The following is a 17,482-nucleotide window of genomic DNA, read 5'->3' on the forward strand; positions in this document are numbered from 1 at the left end:
GAGGTGTTGTGGTTTTGATATTTATTGCTCTTTCCTGCATTCTAGTACACTGAATGAATGGCGTGGCTGACTGACCATCCTGATAGTGGGCCTGGATCCATACCCACGTTGGAAAATCCCATTCCGATCGGTTTTTTTTTTTTCTCCATCTGCAGTTCCCCTACACTCAGACTCGTCGAGCCAGTATGCAATTAGAGTCTAGTTTTGATTATTGAGTGTCTGGGCCCGTGAAGTGGGCATTAGGTTAGCACAAAACTTGTGCCGGGCAGCGAAGCAAGGGATGGAGACGCCCAAAACACAAGCAAGGACATGTGCTGCCGTGCAACATGCTTCCTCCCCCGCCTCCTCCTCGGGCGATGTGGCTGGCGTTGTCCCCCAGGTATGTCGTGGTGCGTAGAGTGACAAGCCATCTGCCGATGGCGGCAAGGGCCCATGGACTTGTGAAAGGACAACGCATCTTGGGCGTAAGGCACGAAGAGTGACAGTGGGCACTCAATAGCTTGGAGGAAATGAGTATTGACCTGGGTTATCAGATAGTTGCTGCAGATATGGTCTTGCGTATTTCATACCTCCAACACTACCTGCCTCCACATCCTTCCCTCCGCTCTTTTATCTGCCCGTCGCTCGACTGAAACTTGCTGCGGCTTCTCTCATCAGCAAACCTGTATTCTCACTTGACTGTTTGCTTCAAGCTTCTTTTCCTTCACGAATTTCGACATGGGCTCCATCTCTCCCGCCGGTATTGAGACCATCGATCTCTCTACCTATATCCACAGCAATAACCCTGCCGAGCGAAAGGCCTTCGCCGACAAGTTCGTCAGTGTCGTTCATGAGCAGGGCGCGTGCGGTCTCGTTGGCCATGGTCTCTCTGCCGCAACCCTGAGGGATGTCCTCTCCAAGTCCAAAAAGTTTTTCGACTTGCCCTTGGAGGAAAAGAAGACGGTTGATCATCCCGACGGCATCGTGCCCCACCGTGGCTATTCGGGCACCGGGCGGGAGAATACCCTCATCTACACGGAGGAAGAGCTCGAACAGATGTCGGGCGAACTGAGCAATGGTTTCAAGAAGCCGCTCGACTGGAAGGTGAGCCACCCTACTCGCAGCGCCCTTCTCCCTGTTTCTACTCCACAGTCGTCTCACATTTCTATCTCGTCTGCTAGGAGCACTACGATATCGGCAGTGACTACGACGATGTCCACAAAAACCGTTGGATTGCCGAGGAAACTCTCCCCGGATTCCGACACACCATGAAGGAGTTCCTGCTTGGCCTGGAGCAGCTGCATATGGATGTGCTGAATGCTCTGCTCCTTGGATTGGAGGTCGACCCCGTAGCTAGTGACTACTTCCGCTGCCTCCACACGGGTCATGACAGTGGGTTCCGACTGCTCCATTATCCATCTGCTCTCGAGTCGACCATTGACCGCACCTCGACCACCTGGTGCCCGACTCATACGGACTTTACCACCTTCACCTTCCTTGTCCAGGATGAGAACCAAGGTTTGGAAATTGAAGACCGCAACAACCCTGGAACCTATTTCCCTGCCGCAGCCGACATTGAGGACCGCATCTGGTTCACGATGGGTGACTTTGGCGAGTTATGGACCAACGGCTATCTGCCCGCCTCCAAGCACCGAGTGGTGATTCCCCCTCCTCGTGATGGATCTCAGAAGACCACTGCCCGGTTCTCCATTCCGTACTTCCTCAATCCCAAGCACGACGGCATTCTGGAGCCGCAGTCTACTGGCAAGCCGGGTACTTTGCTCAGCGGTCGATTCAAAAGCCGATCTGTGAAGGAGCATATCGAGTTCCGTATGAAGTATCAGTTTGCCACTCCTGGCAAATGAGTGGTCGGATTGGAAGTTGCTGGGGAGGACGATCCAGCACGGTTGACATATAATTCTCGGATCGTCTAGTCCACCATTTAGTTCCCCAATATGATTCTATTCTGCCTCATTCCCGTCTACCTTGCTTTACTGTTGGTAAATTTCGGTTCTGTCTGAAAAAATAACATTCTTATCAATCACCACTGCCACTATGGCTTGATTCATTCTTACTGGAAGCTCCCGTGGACATCTTCGATCCGTGGTTTTTGCATCCGGAAAATCTGATGATGTTTCAATGTAGTCGTGTTAGAACTGTCACTTTACCAAGGGCAGAGTATCTCTGGATTCCCTTCTCGGTGCTTTGTGGGCCCTTTGACATCGGTAGCCGTATGTCATGAGCAATGGCACATGGTGGTAACACTCCTAGCATCCAGATAAAGACCCAAGGTGTATACCGGAGAGCCCGATACTGGAAGTAGAGGGTTCTAGGGTGACGTGGCGACCGATCCAGTCAACCATGGACCAGCTCACCGACAATGCAATCGTAAGGATGATCCCGTTTCTGTGTGCGTGTGGAATCCAGCCAAAGGGTTGGCCTATTGGAAGCAATAGTCTAGACTGAGTGTTCCGTCCAGCAAGGGATATGGCTCTGCTTGCATGCAGACCAGACAATGTGGTCTACTGCACGCCGTACAGCGACTAGTCGAGCAAAGGCACCACAACCCAGATAATCGAGATTCTCGGGCGTCAAGGGGCTGTGATACTTATCGGTGGTATATAATCCTGTCGTTGTCTGTGAAGGAGAAGATCTCATCGCTTGCACTCCAACCACCATTTCCTCTCTGCACTCACTCCAACACTCACTCCACACCCTTGCCGGCAAGCCACTTCCAGCATCATGACTGTTGATACGGCATCTGCCTCAGTTGCCTCCGCGCCCACCTATAATGGCGACATGATGGCCAAGCTGGCTTCCTCCTTGAACGATTCTGACCAGCAAATCTGGTGGCAGAAGACGGCTCCCCTCTTTGCGACGGTGCTGGACTCTGCCAAGTACAGTCCGGCTCTCCAGCAGATGTACCTTTGCTTCCATGCGCAGACGCTCATTCCACGCATGGGACCGTATCCGCAGCGCTTTCGCAGTGCCGTGACGCGCAGTGGATTGCCCCTCGAGTTTAGTGTCAACTACCAGCAAAATGGTGGCGTTGATCCTACAGTTCGCATCGGATTTGAGCCGGTCGGTCGGGCATCGGGAAGCGCAGAAGACCCCTACAACCAGATTGCCCTGGATGATCTCCTGAAGCATCTTGACGGCCTGAACTTGAAGGGGTACTCCTCCGCGCTGTTTGAGCATTTCATCGACACGCACACGGTCAATGCCGAGGAGCGCGTCAAGCTGGAGGGCAAGAAGCTGGAAGGCAGCGATCTGAGCTTGTCTCAGACAGCCTTTGGCTTCGACCTCAAGAATGGCACCGTCTCCGTCAAGGGTTACTCATTTCCCGCCCTCAAAACCAAAGCGACGGGCAAGGGCTTTGGTCAACTCTTCGAAGACTCTATCCGCCCGCTGCTGAGCTCGACGGGCCCCTTGCCATCCCTTACTACGGTCAACAAGTACATGGAAGAGACCAATGGATACAGTGACTGGTCATTCTTTTCGTGGGACTGCGTGGATCCCTCGAAGACGCGCTTCAAGCTCTACAGCTCCACCAACGAGGTCATCTGGTCTAAAGTGGAAGACATCTGGACTCTAGGTGGACGCTTCACTAGCGCGTCCAATTTGAAAGGTCTCGAGTATCTCAACCGACTATGGCATCTCATGAAGATCAGCGAGGGCCATCGGGCCTTTACCGGTGGATTTGATGACGGCACCGACGCCACTCCCACCCCCATCATTTGGAACTATGAGATCAAGGCGGGAGATTCTCCTCCAGTGACCAAGCTCTACTTTCCTATTCATGGAGACAGCGACCTGGTCATCGTCCAAGGCCTTGCCCAGTTCCTTGAAGAGATTGGTTTGGTCGAGCAGGGGCGCGGCTATGAACAGACCGTGAACCGCTACTTGTAAGCATTCCTCCGAATCCTCGGCACCAGATTCGTTCATGGTTACTAACCCATCTGCTAGCCCTGAGCGAGATCTTAGCAAAACCGCTCGTTTGACATCTTGGATCTCCTTTGCCTACACTGAGAAGACAGGTGTGTATCTCAGTGTTTACTACCACTCGTCGGTCGACTATCCCTGGTTGGAACAAGAAGAACAGGAGCGCAAGGGCCAGTAAGACGGCAAAGCTGGTAAGGCCATGGGGAGTTTCCCACATTAGTACAATACAAATTCATCTTTCTGTAAGCCCTGGGCAGACATTGCTGTGCGTGGTCAGTCTCCTGACCCGTTGCTATCCATTGTATCCCTTTTCCTACTTAGGTACCTAGGATTTCTCATGTTCCCCTCTCAACCAGAATACGGGGGGTTCAAGCAGGTGGTGCTGGGATCTGGCATTAGCCTTGTTCTTCATGGCATCATCGTCTATCTTCCTACTCCCCGGGAGAATATGTCATCAAAGAGTATGAAACATGGAGATAATACTAGGATGTGGAGAATAGCATTAGGTTTGTCACCCACCTGGTTGCTCAGAGTTAGTGGAACAGATGTTGATCAAAAAGCGGGCGGCATCCATGGATGGTTCTAATGCAGGTGTCTCTCAAAAGTCAGTAGATAAGCGTTCATGAATGAATGCTTCCAAGGTTAAGTATGGCCAGCTTGAAGGTGAGTGTGTTTCTAAGTAGGATTGCGAGGTATGGAAAACCACAAGATTGGACAAGCCAAAGATCAAATTGGAATCTTCGATCAATCGAGTCGGATAAACCGTGATGTGGAGGGAGACTCAGATATATAAACATCCGTGGCAAGGTAGTCCAGTGCGCTACGAACACAATACGCAACAGAGCTAGCACCGATCAAACCTAAGAATCGTTGATGGAAGATCATGCATCAACAAGACTATTTGAAATAAAATCAACTCTCATGATCTCCTAGGGGCTGTAGATAGCAGTTGGGACCCTCCAGATGCTGCCTGCCGCCACGTAGGCTCATGAAACCAAGATTCTTCATTTCACATATCAGCCATCCAAGTGGCCGAGCAGTAACTCGGCTGACTGTCTTCCTTGGTCTAGTGGTGATGATTTCCGCTTGTCATTAATCTGATAAGCGCGGGAGACCGGGGTTCGATTCCCCGAGGGAGAGTTCTTTTTGGAGATCTTTTTTGATCGTTGTTTTTGATAGCATGAACGATGACTGAAATTCTCGTTATCTACTTACATCTTGTGCTGATCGTTCAAGTTCGTCCATCGCCATATATCTCGCCTTTCTTACCCATCTCGCTCCCCATTTATAGCGACCCGAGAACCACCACACCTCGGCAGATAGCGAAATACATCCCAGTAAGGAGCTGCGACCTATCCGAAAAGTGAACCGGAGAGCTTGATAGGATATTCGCAAGGTTGTATTATCGTCTTTCTACGAGAGCACAAGAATTGGTCTTCCCTAGCCGATGGTTCTTCCGCTTGCGGTCGTGATGAAATGATCTAGCAGGGGTTCTGGCTATACTGTGCGTTCAGATCCTGGTTGATGATACTAAATGATGTCAGTGAATCAGTCCAGCGTCGGGAGAAGGGGGTAGACTGACTCTGATAGTTCCATTGCTCCAGCTTAGGCAGGCTCTCATCGGTCTTCCAGGTCCAGAAGATTCATCCATCTAAAGCCTCGTATTGCCGTTGCTGGGCCGAGAACCATTTGGAGTAGGATGCAGCATGGCTGCCCGTCATGGACAAGAAGTTGCTCCCCTGATTTTTGAATGCCAGACTCCACTCGCCGACAAACTTCAGGCTCACACTTGACTGGCGATGGTCTCCGCAGGCATCTTGGATCATGTCACCCTTAGATGAAGCACTGCCGACCAGCGAGATTTTATAGTTGTGATCGTCAAACGACAGATTGGTCTTCTGGGTAGCATTGAACGATCGGGTGGGACTACCCCCGGAATCCCACCTGTCATCCTATGGCCGTGCTGGTTAGAGTAGCAAGACAAGAGCGCCGATCATGGGCTGAACTGACCATCATGGTGATGTGTAGGGAGTCGACACTCGCGACGCCTTAGATCTGCCTGACAATATCAAAGGGATCTACGACAACCACAAGGTGCGCATTGAACCTACTAGTTTTCCGCCCTTGGTCTGACTTTCAACAAAGTCTGGAAAATGCAGCAATAAACTCGCAGGGGGGATTCTCTGACGGCATCGATGGAGCCTCCATTTTTGCCTACCGTGGTGATATCAATGGGGTGATCTATCTCCATAGCGCCGGCAACGGAGGTCAATATGATAACATGGACGTGGACTGTGACGGATTGAGCGACAAGGGAGGTGCCCGCGGTGCTGATAAAACTGGTCAAGACGAGACTGCGTTCAAGGACCAGGTGAAACAGTACGGAATCAGCGATCTCGACGCCAATTTGCACCTTTACGTGGTCTTTGGCAACACCAACTTTGACCCTCAGCAATACGGAATGGACCCCTTGAGTGTGATAGCGGTAGTCTGCAACAATCAAGTGGTAAGCCGAGAGATATCATTGCGAAGTGCGTGGCTTGCCGGGCTAATTTAGCTAGATCTACGACATCTGGGGAGATACCAACGGCGAAGAGTCTACCGGGGAGGCACCCATCTCGCTGGCCCCGATGTGCTTCCCCAACGATAATATCAACGGCAACAACGGCCATGGACCCGCTGATATTCTCTATCTGGGATTTATTGGAAAGGACGCCGTTCCCGGTAGCAGTGCGAACTGGCAGGCGGGAGACCGCAACGCATTTGAGGATAGTATCAAGAGCCTTGGCGACAAGCTGGTTGCAAAGCTTCAGACATGAGTAGTTGGGTGTGGACAGCGTGAGCGGTGATGCCCAATTGACGCATTCAATGTACGGACATCAATCCAAATTACCATGAATTGACCGGCTATATATATCACATAATCAAATCTCCATGGGCTGTTTTGTGCAGCGGGCCCAAATAGATCATGCACGACAAGCGAGCACAACGATTCCAGAAAAACAATGTACCAAGAAATGAAATACCCTTGTGCCATCCCTGTGGCGGAGAAGAATGTCCCAGATTCGAATTCACAACCGCACGCCTTCAAACTCCATCAATGACGCTAGGTGGCGAAGGCTCAGCCGCCAAACACTGTCCAGCTCACCAAGCCGACCCAGCCCAAAACAAAAACGACGGTCAAAATCCCAGCACCCGCTCGATCTCCGGTGGTGATGGAATGCTGCCGAGGGGTAGTTGAGCTGCTGGTGTCATTCTCGCCGGCAGTAGGATCACTGGTGCTGTTTCCACCGCTTGTTGACGTGACGGGGGCTGTATTGACAAATTTTATCATATTGGCGACGAAGATATTGGTGGCGCTGATCTCTTCCTCCATGCCAATCCATCCATCATATTGCGACTTGTACCATTGGACGCCGCAAGTGTTGTTGTTATGACCAGTGCAGGACTTGGCAGCCGCCTGGGCAGACGTTTGGAGCTTGGGGAGGATGGTATCGAAGGTTGATGGAACCAGTAGGGCTGTGAAGGAGAGCCAAGAAGAAACGAGTCCCTTGAAGAGAATCTCATTATCGTTGCAACTCTCCGACGGCTCACATTCGATTTCCTCCAGAATCCCCTTGGGAGCAAAATGGGTGAACGTCTGGTTCAATAGGCCGCTAACGGCGGTGGCCCAGGTCGCCTGCTCCGTGCCGTTGGTCTATATTAAGTCGACAGCCCAGATCAGTCATCCACAAGAGTAAGATACCTAGGTAGTATGGTAAAAGGAGGGGAGGAGGGGGAGACAAGCACATCGTATCATCATGAAGGGCAAGTGACAAGGGAGGTATTTCCACTCACATAGTTGTACATATAAGCAGCGCCCATAAGATAGGTGCCATAATTGTAGGACCACTGGGCATTTCCTTGGGTCGAGCAGCCGTTGGTGGACTCGGTCGAGTCGGCAACGTTCCAAGTCGAGTTGCTCAACAGCGGCGTCCCCGACGACCAATCCCAAAGCTTTCGGGCCCACTTGCCATATGTTTCGGAGCCAGTGTAGCGATAAAGGCGCGCCGCGAGCTGGAACAAGCCGCCGTTGGCAATCGAGTTCTTCATGGTATAGCCCGCCTCGTAGGGCCAGATCTGCCAGCGCATGCCACCGCCACACGTGGTTGCATCCCACCGGTCAATCTGGGTATTGAAGACACCTTGAGCAAGCGAGAGCCAAGAATATCCCGAGGATGCGTCTGCAAATTTCAGTTCGGCGGCCATCATGGCAGCCAAGCCCCAGAACATTTGGTCATCATTGCCCTATCGGACGTCAGCAACCTCGAGCGTTGCCGGACGGATGAGATTCTCTCACCAGATAGCTACTGTAGTTGGAAGGCATGTAGTCGCCATCCCCAGCTTGCCACTCCAGTCCGACGCGGAGTTCCGTATTGTATGTCGTGTCACCGGTGAAGTGCCAGTACTGGAGCAGCGCCAAGAAGAGCGCCGATCCCTCCCACCATTTGGTCGCAAAGGATCCGGGAATGTGGCCGGTCTCATTGCCCTTGTAGTAGGTCATCATCGCGTAGGTGCTAGTGCTGGCGGCATCTTTGATGGATTCTATCATGGGAGACCGGCGGCGTCAGCTCTGTCAGCTCTGGAGTCCGGGAGTCCCCGAGTAGAGCCCCTCAAGTCCTGACGATGAAGAAAGGCAGGGACTGAGTAGTAGGGACGGAAAGCAATGGAGAATGATACATACGTTGACTGCTGATATCCAGATCAATAGCATTTGTCCCGTCGGCCACCAGGAGGGTGACCAGCAGCCCCTTCCACCAGGACCCGACGCCTGGCACACGCATCGTGACACCGACGATTCGACTTTCGACCGTGTCGAGTGGCTCGACCAATCAGACGCAGACGCAGCTGGAAGATGGGAGCTGGGAGGAGGTCAAGCGCAACACTGGCGATGAAGCGTGCACGCGGTTAGATGTGGGAGCCAGATCCAGCCATCAGTGCTCATCCCCCTAAAAGAAAAAAAGCGGACAGCCGGAGATGAAGAGGGCGGGTGCCCCATCGCGCTGGGGATATTAAATATAGCGCCAGAGGCATGCGTAAGCCCGGGCGCTAGCGTCGTCAACGTGTGGAGAGTGAGACTCTCGCTCTTTTGAGCTTTTTTTTTCACGCTGCATCCGAGCGGTGGAGCCCGCCAAGCTCAACCAAGCTTTCTCGGCAATGTTGATCGAGAGCTGCAGACTCCGCGATCAGCATTCGTGCCGTCGTGCCCTGGTGGTGATGGGGGGGCGTGGAATGTACAAGAGATATCCGCAAACGCCACCCCTGAGCGGCTTCCCTTTGTTCCATCGTGGTCGCCGCGCGCGCTCCGACATTCCCACCACCGCTAGGCTCCTGACACTGCCTACAGCTCTCGAGATCGTCACGCAATCGGGCAACGAGGACGGAGGGAGATGGGACGGTGAGAGCGCAAATCCGGGGTGGGTTTTCGATCGCTCAATATTATCGGCCATTAATCACTCATCTACGACCATGGATCCTGGTGAGCAGCCGCCCCCTGATCATCAGTTCCTGGCCGGCTCCAAGACGCAAGAGACTTCACCGATCTTGTCCGGGGTATCGAAAGAATCCGATCGGAATGAGCCACTAGGAGAGCTCCTGAAAAAAGCAAATGCAGAGTAATCATCCGGAGTCGGGTGAGTCCAAGGGGAGGCCGAGTCAGGAAGCATAATAGGAGGTAGTGAGCGTTAGTGAGAGTTAGTGCGCGTTAGCGGCGACACTTGCGAGATGAATCCGATCCACTCGCGCTCAGGAGATGCCTTGAATGAGATATTGATGAATTGTATAGGGGTATTATTATCGAGCATGACCGTGTCCATATAGACTCCAAATCCCACCCAGCCGGTCCTCGCGCGTTGCTCATGACCCATGTGAGCCCGCACCGTATCGTATCATCCTGCCTTCAACCAGGCGGTATTGGCCTCCCCGGGCAGCCTTTTCCAGTTGCTTGGAAGCTTTTTCTTGCCGCCAGCCGTGGCCCCAAAAACGCACCGCCCACAGGAGCGGACTAAACGCCACCCACAGCGCCGCAATCAGAGTGGCCGTCCATCCAATCCCAATGGCATCAATCAGCGGTCCCACAAAGGCCGTCGTCGCCGCGCCCATCAAACACCGACACAGGTTGCTGGCTGCAGTGGCAGTCGCGGCGCTCTGGCAATTGATGTCGACCACGAGCGTGCTCAGCGTATTGAAGGCACCGGTGCTGGCCAAACCCAGAAAGTACAGCATCACCAGCGGGCCGGCAAGCGACGTTCGATACTGCATCACCCATCCATACGCGAGCACGCAGAGAGCTGCAAAGTAGATCATCGGCGTGGTGATGGCCAACCGGGCCCGCTCCACGTTGAATTTCTCGATGTCCTGCTGGCGGTTCTTCTCAATGGGCATCCCTTGAATGCGCGCCTCCCGCCGGAAATTCCAGTCCAGCAGTTTTCCCACCGTCCAACGAGAGCTGATACTTCCGACGCCCAGTGGCAGGTAGCACAGCCCAACCTGGATCGAGTTGAAGTGATAGCGGCTGCTCAGCTGGGTCGACAACGTACTCAGCACCGCCATATAGCCCGAGAACAAGAGACCCCCATACAGCAGGATCATGCCATTCTCTTTCTGCGTGACAAGCAACAAGGAAGAGATGGGGTTTGGGCGACGCTTCAGCTTTTGGATCGAAGCGTAGTCAGGGTCGATGGTTGGAGTTCGAAAGCGAGACCGTGGCCAGGCGAAGGACCAAAACGGACGGTTCCATGGCGAAGGAACAATGGAGCCGTTGCCGACCACGACGCGACAAGTTTCGGGCAAAACAACAAGAATCGCGGCGAACGAGACCCCCGAGAGGATGACCAAAAACCAGAAAATGGCTCTCCATCCCAAGAAGTGATCCAGCAGTCCACCAATCACCGGCCCAAGGGCGGGACCCAAGGCAATCCCCATGCCCGCATAGCCAATATACTTCCCACGCTCTGCGCGCGTAGTCAGATCGGCCACGACAGCGCTGCCCAAGGCGATCGTCCCGCTGCTCCCCGAGGATTGCAGACATCGCAGTACCAACAGGGCGGGGTAGCTGCTCTGGAGCGCGAGGCCAAGGTTGGCTCCTAGGTAGATCACAAAGGCAATGATATATGCCGGGCGACGTCCGTAGGAATCAGAGAAGCTGCCAACGAACGAAGGAGCGAGCCCTTGAAAAACCTACATTCTGTGAGCACGCTTCCGACGAGGGGACGCCCAGCGATGGAAGAAACAGTACCAAGTAGGTGGTGATAGTCAAGTTGATCAACGAGACTGAGACATCCATCTCACGAGCCAGGGAGGTGAGTGCCGGCAGGTAGATGCTGCTCGAAAGCGGGGAGATCAAGGCTGCAAAGGACCCTGCCACAATCACAAACGCCTTCTCGCCATGAGGGAGAACGCTGTACGGTGCATCGCATTGCACCGTGCTGGTTGGCTGCTTTGAGCCATCTTCCAACGGGTCCACTGGATGTTCTGCCGGAGATTCAAGTCCTGCTTCTGGCTGTGACTTGGTCGTGGGCCCCAATGGGCTGTGGGTGGTCGAGACACGACAGCTATCTGTGCCAGATAGCGCTGCAGGTATTGGTTGCGGGTCCATCGAAGAGCATAGAGCAGAGAATCATCGCGGCCGACTCTCTGGCATGGACGATGCACCGTATATGTACTATGGGCCATTGCTATCGCCATCGCTATCACCGCCGACGTCCCCAACCAAATCTGCAGTGAGTGCCATTGGACCGAAGACGGACCGTTCCCGGAACGACATCCACAGGGCCAGAAAGCGGGCCCAGCGTGCCCATTATCTGTTGTCCACTGTCTCCGTGCGGTAATGCTTGCGCTGGGGCTTTCGCGAGATGGTTGCAATCTGATTGGATCCTCGGCGCGGAGATGTCCCGACCACGTGATAGAACCTTGGAAGCGTCCCTGGACCGGGATGAGTCAGCCATGCACGTCGCCCGATGCGGCAAGGCTTGCGCGCTCGGGCTGGAGATGTCCCGATCAGTACATGTATACGGACCTCGGAGTGACCCAGGTTGATTAGAGTAGTTTTTGAGTGCATCTTAAGCTTTTCTTGATTACAACATGACAGGCATCGGGGCATTGCGTCGAGATCCGAACTCGGGCGATTTTCAGATGTAGCGGGGCGGGGCCATAGATGCATTGGTATGGTATGACTGTCTTAAGAGTTTCCTATTTGCCTGGGAGAAATCTGCGAGGAAGCAATGAGCCTAAAGACTAAGACTACAGTACAGAAGTGTAGATAGAAAAACCACGTCTTCATTGTTGATGATAATTGCAACCAGAGACTGCTCTAATCCAGCAGAAAGTGTGCGGCACCCAAGCCAACCTAAGCAAGGTGCTTTTCAAAGAAATCGGCAAGCTGCTCGTATCTGCTGTGGGTCAGCTCAACGGTCATTATCATCTTTCACGCCATTTGGACTCACCCGCGAGTGTATTCTGCTCGGCTTGCCTCCTCTCCAAGCTGAGCTCGAGCGCCCATCCATCCGTGCCACTATTTGAAGTATTAGCAGAGTGATGCCTGCAGGCCTTGAAGACTGCTCTACTCCAAGATATAGCATACCATGGTTGGATAAGTCTCCACCACCCCACCCTTTCCTTTGGGGATGACATCGGCATATGCCGCGACCGCGTCCGCCGGCTCGTCCTTGGATGCGAGCACAATGTGCGGGATGGTCAGCGCTTTGGCGTCTGCAACGTCCAGCATTCTACACAGAGGTTAGATGACCACGTTTGTTCCAGGGAACTCTGAGGGATGATGTGCATACCCTGGGTGGACTTGGCCCGAGGCAGCGAATGGGGTGTTGGCAGCCGATGCGAGAGCAGTCACCTGGAAGACAATCGGCCAGTCAACCTCGTCATTCTAGCAATCATAAAATTGGATGATTTACCTTGCCACCCCAGCACAGGCCAAAGGCTCCCCACTTGCCTACAGACGGGAATCGAAGCCGATATTGCGGGACAGCCTCTGTCAGAACCCCGACGTTTCGAGCAACATTAGCCTTGTGAGCCAGGAAATCGCCCATAATTTTCCGCTTCTCCTCGGTATTCGGAGGAATCACGTCGTGGGACAGAGATTCTCCCTCGAAGAAGTCCGGAAGCAGGACCACGGCGTTCAATCGGGCGGCAAGCAAATCTGCACCTTGCAGAGTTTGACTAGCCACGCCGAAGATATCATAAATATCTACCAGGCCAACCCCAGAGTTGACGTTTCCAGTGACATCTAGGGCGACTCTTGTCAGAATCAAAGGGAAGTTCCCCTCCATGGGTCCGGGAACTGACAGGTGTTAAGGCCGGCAATGGTCTCCCACTGGCCTTTGGGGGTGTACCCTTCAGCGATGACGGGAGGGATAGTACGGCACGCTTCGCACGTCATGGTGATTGCAAGATGGTGAGAGTCTGAATGATTCGAGGGGCTGAGGTCGAACGGCGATTTAAAAACACCGGCCGGGCCGTTGACGCGATGCCGGGACCGGCTTTGCGCGACCCACTAGTCCGGTCGCGGGCCGTGGATGAAGTGAGGTCGGGATAATTTTCGTCTCGGGCAAATGAATGTTGAGGCGTGAAAAGAGCCGAGAAGAGGGGAGGAGAGGGGATTTCTAAGCGAGCGCGTTGAAAACCTTCCTTTGAACCTTGGGTTTCCGCCGTGGCTGCCGGAGTATGTTATGTATAATTATAGTGTATGGCGACCAAATTGTTGGGGGTAGAAACCCACCATCAAGCATCAGCGTGATGCCATTTTTAATAGGATGATCAGATGTATCAATTCTTCTACTTGTGATGGACTGAAGTCAATATCGGACAAATTGTAGTAGAATTGCATGGCGCCGCTTCCTTTGAGAGACGATCGAACTATATATCAGTTGAAGATGACGGAGACCAGCTCCCCTCGACACCACCGACGAGACATCCATTTGGATGATATTTTGACCAATCCCTCGTCGCATTATGATTGCTCCACTCCATTCACATTTCTCCCTGACATGACTCGCGTCACACAGAATCAGAATAGACGCGCCCAGTCACGTGCCGCCTCGGATATAGACGGATACACGGACCAACCGCTCATCCACACACATCGCACCCTCCGTCAACGGTGGGCAGCGCTCGGATATGGAGATGGAGATGGCGGAGGCATCAAATTCCTCTACTGCAGGCTGGCGGATCCCCAAGGCGTGCCAGGAATGCCGCAAGCGCAAGATCCGCTGCAACGGTCTAAACCCGTGAGATCTCTCGGAATCCTGTGTCCCCCGAACGTCTCTCTAACACTCGCTCTCGCCCCGCAAAAGCTGCAAAACCTGCCAGCAGCGCAATACGCCCTGCGTCTACAGGGACTTCATTCGCCATCGGAGGAGAAAGCAGGAATATCAAGATGCCCGCCGTGATGGCCAGTCGCGTCGAGGGTCGCCCGCCCTAACCCATCCGCCTGGGCAGCGGACCTCGTCGGTCATGCGTGAATTTCCAAATAGTGTCACCGCAACGCATATGGCATCCCCGTCTTGTCAGATGCAACTCTACTATGGGGCAACCTCGCATTTTGCGCTGATGCAGCATATCTATCGCGCCCTCGTCGCCAATCCGGCCGTTCATCCAGAACCATCGGGCGAGGTCGAGGAAGCCGGCGCCGGTCTGGATCTGTTCAGTTTCCGCCGCATCTTCTTTGGCACCCCCGACACCCACGAGGGTGGGAAACTCCCCGGCATGGGCAATGTGATGTTCCTCCCGTTGGAGCTGGCCAAAGTGTTCCTCGCGCGGTATCTGTCGGCTCTGTATCATATGCTGCCACACCGCCCGAAGGATGATTTGGGAAATTGGCTAGAGCAACTTTATAGCTCGACGCCGTTCGGCCAGCCGGACACCCTCACCCAAGCCATCCTCCTGCTCACTCTGGCAATTGGGTCCCTTGGCACAGAGTATCACGCCTGGGGAGACATTTTATTCGACCAGGTGAAGGCTTCACTAACGTCCTTCGACGATGTTGTGAATCTTCAAATGGTACAGATATCATTGCTCATGATAAGTCCCACTTGTTGCCTTCTTTTCAATGTCTCAAGGCACTGACATAACAGCCCAGCCAATACGCTAGTTTCCAAAATGAACAGGGCCGACCCAATTCAGCATTCTTGCATTTAGGCACCTCCGCTCGCAAAGCGCTGTCCGCTGGTCTGCACAAAGATGTTCCGCACGATGAAGTCCAAGCCCCAGGAACGATTGAGGAGCGACGGATTACTTTCTGGTCGCTCTATGTCTATGAAACGTACGTGATGCCTGTTCCGAAGCCAAGTAGACATTCTCATTTTGCATCTCAGATGGTTTTGCTTTCACATCGGCCGTCCGAGCTCGTTGGCCCTGAGAGATGTTGCGATTGAAGATGCCCAAGACCCCTTCACCCGGTTGTTGGCGCATCTGTGCAAGACGATCTCTCGGTCGGCCAACGAGATATATGGCCAGAACCACGAGTCTTTGCTGCACATGTGGCGGGTTGCACGTTCCATCGCCAATGATCTCCGTGGTCACGAGGCACATATGAAGGAAGCCTTGGGCTTTGGACTGGATGGGAATATCCAGACCGGATCCCTGGGTGTCCGCCAGACGATTTTTTTCACATGTAAGTCGATTCGGCCTGCCCTCCGTGCTCAGACGACCCGACCATGGCCAATTTACTCACCGTACCTGTAGTATATTACCACACCATGCTCCTCACATTTCGCCCTTTTCTGATGTTCCGTGGGCATTGGCAGCGTAGTATGGAGGTGCCACATGACGCTACTAGCGGTGCATCCAAGCATCCCAAAGAGATTCCGTCCTGGCTCAACGAAGCCTGTAACCACGTTCTGACGGCCGCGCGCAAATCAATTCACCATCTGTATGAAGCGTCTGCCTCGAACGATTACGTCAAGGTATCCCCACCTCCCTAGTTAGTTATCAAGAGTCGCGACCGAGGCTGATCTCATTTTTGCTCCCAGCAACTGCGATACCATGGCTATTTCATGGGCAGCTCTGCCTTTACATTGATCTTTGATCTGCTGCATGATACGACCACCGCCGCCGTCCATCTCCCTTGGGTGTATGCTTCGCTGCACATTCTGTCCACCATGCGGGCGGGCGATCCAATCACAAACACCATATCCGCCATTCAGACCGTCCTGCGCAGTATCAACCCATCTTATGAATGGACGCTGTATCACAGCCCTGCAGACTGCCATGCCATGGGAACAGACAATTCAAGAAGGCCCATGTCACAATCACATGGTGGCATGGATAGCCAGCAAGAATCCTTTAATGGACCGACATTTTCTCCATCCCCTTTCTTAGGTCCCCGCTCCAATATTCCCTTCTCTGAATGGAACCTCGCGCACATTGAGGGACCAGAGACGGGAGGCTCCGGCGGCTCGAATGAAGATCTTCTCGATTTCACCCAGGCTGACATGGGATGGAACTTTGACTTTTCGACGATGGATCTGGAGGCATTTTTCTCTGTCTATCCATCTGCAGATTCCTCATTCTCCTAGCGGCCTACGCACAACTCATACTTCCATACTACCTGACGGCGATTCTATTTACCCCTTCTGAGTTGGGATAGTTAATATACGTTTCTGTACAAATTCAATAACTTACAAAAGAGCGCGACACCCGGGTGGAGCGATTCGAACGAGAGACAAAAGGCAAAAGGGAAAACCACGCTGTGATGGTCTGCTGCGAAGCATTTCCGTATATCTGACGCGACTGGGTATGGAAATAGAAACTTGCAGAGGTGCGTATCTCTAGCTGGGAGTTGATTTTGAATCAATTGAGAAGGACGTGGCGAAGGGTTCTCAAGCATGGAAGTGTTCGCCGAAAACACCTTCAGCTACTGTTGGAAGGTCGGAAATAAGCTATCAGCACGACTGGTTAAAGGGCAGAGAGAGGCTTCACCTGCACAGTCACAAGAAAACCCCCACACTGCTGGATAGACCCGAAACAATGGCCATCGGATCTCACAGCTTGCACGGCAGTTGGCGTCATCATCCTCAGCCGACGGAAGTACACCGCAAAGCAGAACCCACAACCCACGCCCTCTGCATGCAATTCCAGGCGCCCAAGCAGTAATATCTATATCCGATCAGCACGCAAAGCCGGCTGGGGCTTGCTGCTGCTCTAAGTGGATCTTAGTCACAGCCTGTGATTGCCTAGCGAGCCGGTTGGGACGAAGCCACAATCCCGACGGAACTGGGAGTTATTGCCGTGACGCGATACAGCGTTTCTCTCGATATGATGATCAGTGTCGCTGGGAGACTAGGCCATTCTCTGCGCACTTTGCCGATACTGCGATCTAGACAACTCGGCTTCGGCGCTGTGGGATCCACTTCCCGGCTTTGCGGATATAACTGCGTACCGGTATAGTCGTCTGTGGCTGCACCCTTATAAGAGCCATGTGGCCAAAAGTCGGAACTAGTCAGAGGCTGTAGCAAATTTTCAGTGCCAAGCCCTGTCTTGAGAATCTTCGAGTGTCAATTTAGTCCGG

The 17,482-nt window shown here is 53.3% G+C and overlaps 8 protein-coding genes across 8 annotated transcripts; 5 read left to right on the top strand and 3 right to left on the bottom strand.

The window, feature by feature from the left end:
* Window positions 1-717: 717 nt before the first annotated feature.
* Window positions 718-1,844, top strand: N7459_003791 (uncharacterized protein; the record flags this gene model as incomplete). The annotated part of the gene is made up of 2 exons (XM_056942975.1): window positions 718-1,083; window positions 1,161-1,844. 2 exons carry the CDS (start codon window positions 718-720, stop codon window positions 1,842-1,844), a joined length of 1,050 nt encoding a protein of 349 aa, XP_056799858.1.
* An 877-nt stretch (window positions 1,845-2,721) lies between these two features.
* On the top strand, window positions 2,722-4,099 carry dmaW (tryptophan dimethylallyltransferase fgaPT2; the record flags this gene model as incomplete). Its single annotated transcript, XM_056942976.1, has 2 exons — window positions 2,722-3,884; window positions 3,946-4,099. The coding sequence occupies 2 exons, from the start codon at window positions 2,722-2,724 to the stop codon at window positions 4,097-4,099; spliced, it is 1,317 nt and encodes a 438-aa protein (XP_056799859.1).
* Window positions 4,100-5,875: 1,776 nt separating this feature from the next.
* Window positions 5,876-6,740, top strand: N7459_003793 (glycoside hydrolase family 75 protein; the record flags this gene model as incomplete). Its single annotated transcript, XM_056942977.1, has 4 exons — window positions 5,876-5,887; window positions 5,950-6,015; window positions 6,095-6,427; window positions 6,483-6,740. 4 exons carry the CDS (start codon window positions 5,876-5,878, stop codon window positions 6,738-6,740), a joined length of 669 nt encoding a protein of 222 aa, XP_056799860.1.
* Window positions 6,741-7,042: 302 nt separating this feature from the next.
* Window positions 7,043-8,744, bottom strand: N7459_003794 (glycoside hydrolase family 76 protein; the record flags this gene model as incomplete). The annotated part of the gene is made up of 4 exons (XM_056942978.1): window positions 7,043-7,618; window positions 7,759-8,208; window positions 8,261-8,505; window positions 8,645-8,744. The coding sequence occupies 4 exons, from the start codon at window positions 8,742-8,744 to the stop codon at window positions 7,043-7,045; spliced, it is 1,371 nt and encodes a 456-aa protein (XP_056799861.1).
* Window positions 8,745-9,117: 373 nt separating this feature from the next.
* Window positions 9,118-9,579, top strand: N7459_003795 (uncharacterized protein; the record flags this gene model as incomplete). Its single annotated transcript, XM_056942979.1, has 1 exon — window positions 9,118-9,579. One exon carries the CDS (start codon window positions 9,118-9,120, stop codon window positions 9,577-9,579), a length of 462 nt encoding a protein of 153 aa, XP_056799862.1.
* A 237-nt stretch (window positions 9,580-9,816) lies between these two features.
* On the bottom strand, window positions 9,817-11,557 carry N7459_003796 (uncharacterized protein; the record flags this gene model as incomplete). The annotated part of the gene is made up of 2 exons (XM_056942980.1): window positions 9,817-11,139; window positions 11,198-11,557. 2 exons carry the CDS (start codon window positions 11,555-11,557, stop codon window positions 9,817-9,819), a joined length of 1,683 nt encoding a protein of 560 aa, XP_056799863.1.
* A 750-nt stretch (window positions 11,558-12,307) lies between these two features.
* Window positions 12,308-13,354, bottom strand: N7459_003797 (uncharacterized protein; the record flags this gene model as incomplete). Its single annotated transcript, XM_056942981.1, has 6 exons — window positions 12,308-12,350; window positions 12,405-12,472; window positions 12,542-12,686; window positions 12,747-12,808; window positions 12,870-13,201; window positions 13,261-13,354. 6 exons carry the CDS (start codon window positions 13,352-13,354, stop codon window positions 12,308-12,310), a joined length of 744 nt encoding a protein of 247 aa, XP_056799864.1.
* A 737-nt stretch (window positions 13,355-14,091) lies between these two features.
* N7459_003798 (Zn(II)2Cys6 transcription factor) lies at window positions 14,092-16,490 on the top strand (the record flags this gene model as incomplete). The annotated part of the gene is made up of 6 exons (XM_056942982.1): window positions 14,092-14,201; window positions 14,268-14,973; window positions 15,048-15,235; window positions 15,288-15,586; window positions 15,658-15,878; window positions 15,945-16,490. 6 exons carry the CDS (start codon window positions 14,092-14,094, stop codon window positions 16,488-16,490), a joined length of 2,070 nt encoding a protein of 689 aa, XP_056799865.1.
* Window positions 16,491-17,482: the final 992 nt, after the last annotated feature.

This window comes from Penicillium hispanicum (genome assembly GCF_028827665.1).
Source record: "Penicillium hispanicum strain IBT 35686 chromosome Unknown utg000004l_segment0_segment0, whole genome shotgun sequence".
Lineage (NCBI taxonomy): Eukaryota > Fungi > Ascomycota > Eurotiomycetes > Eurotiales > Aspergillaceae > Penicillium > Penicillium hispanicum.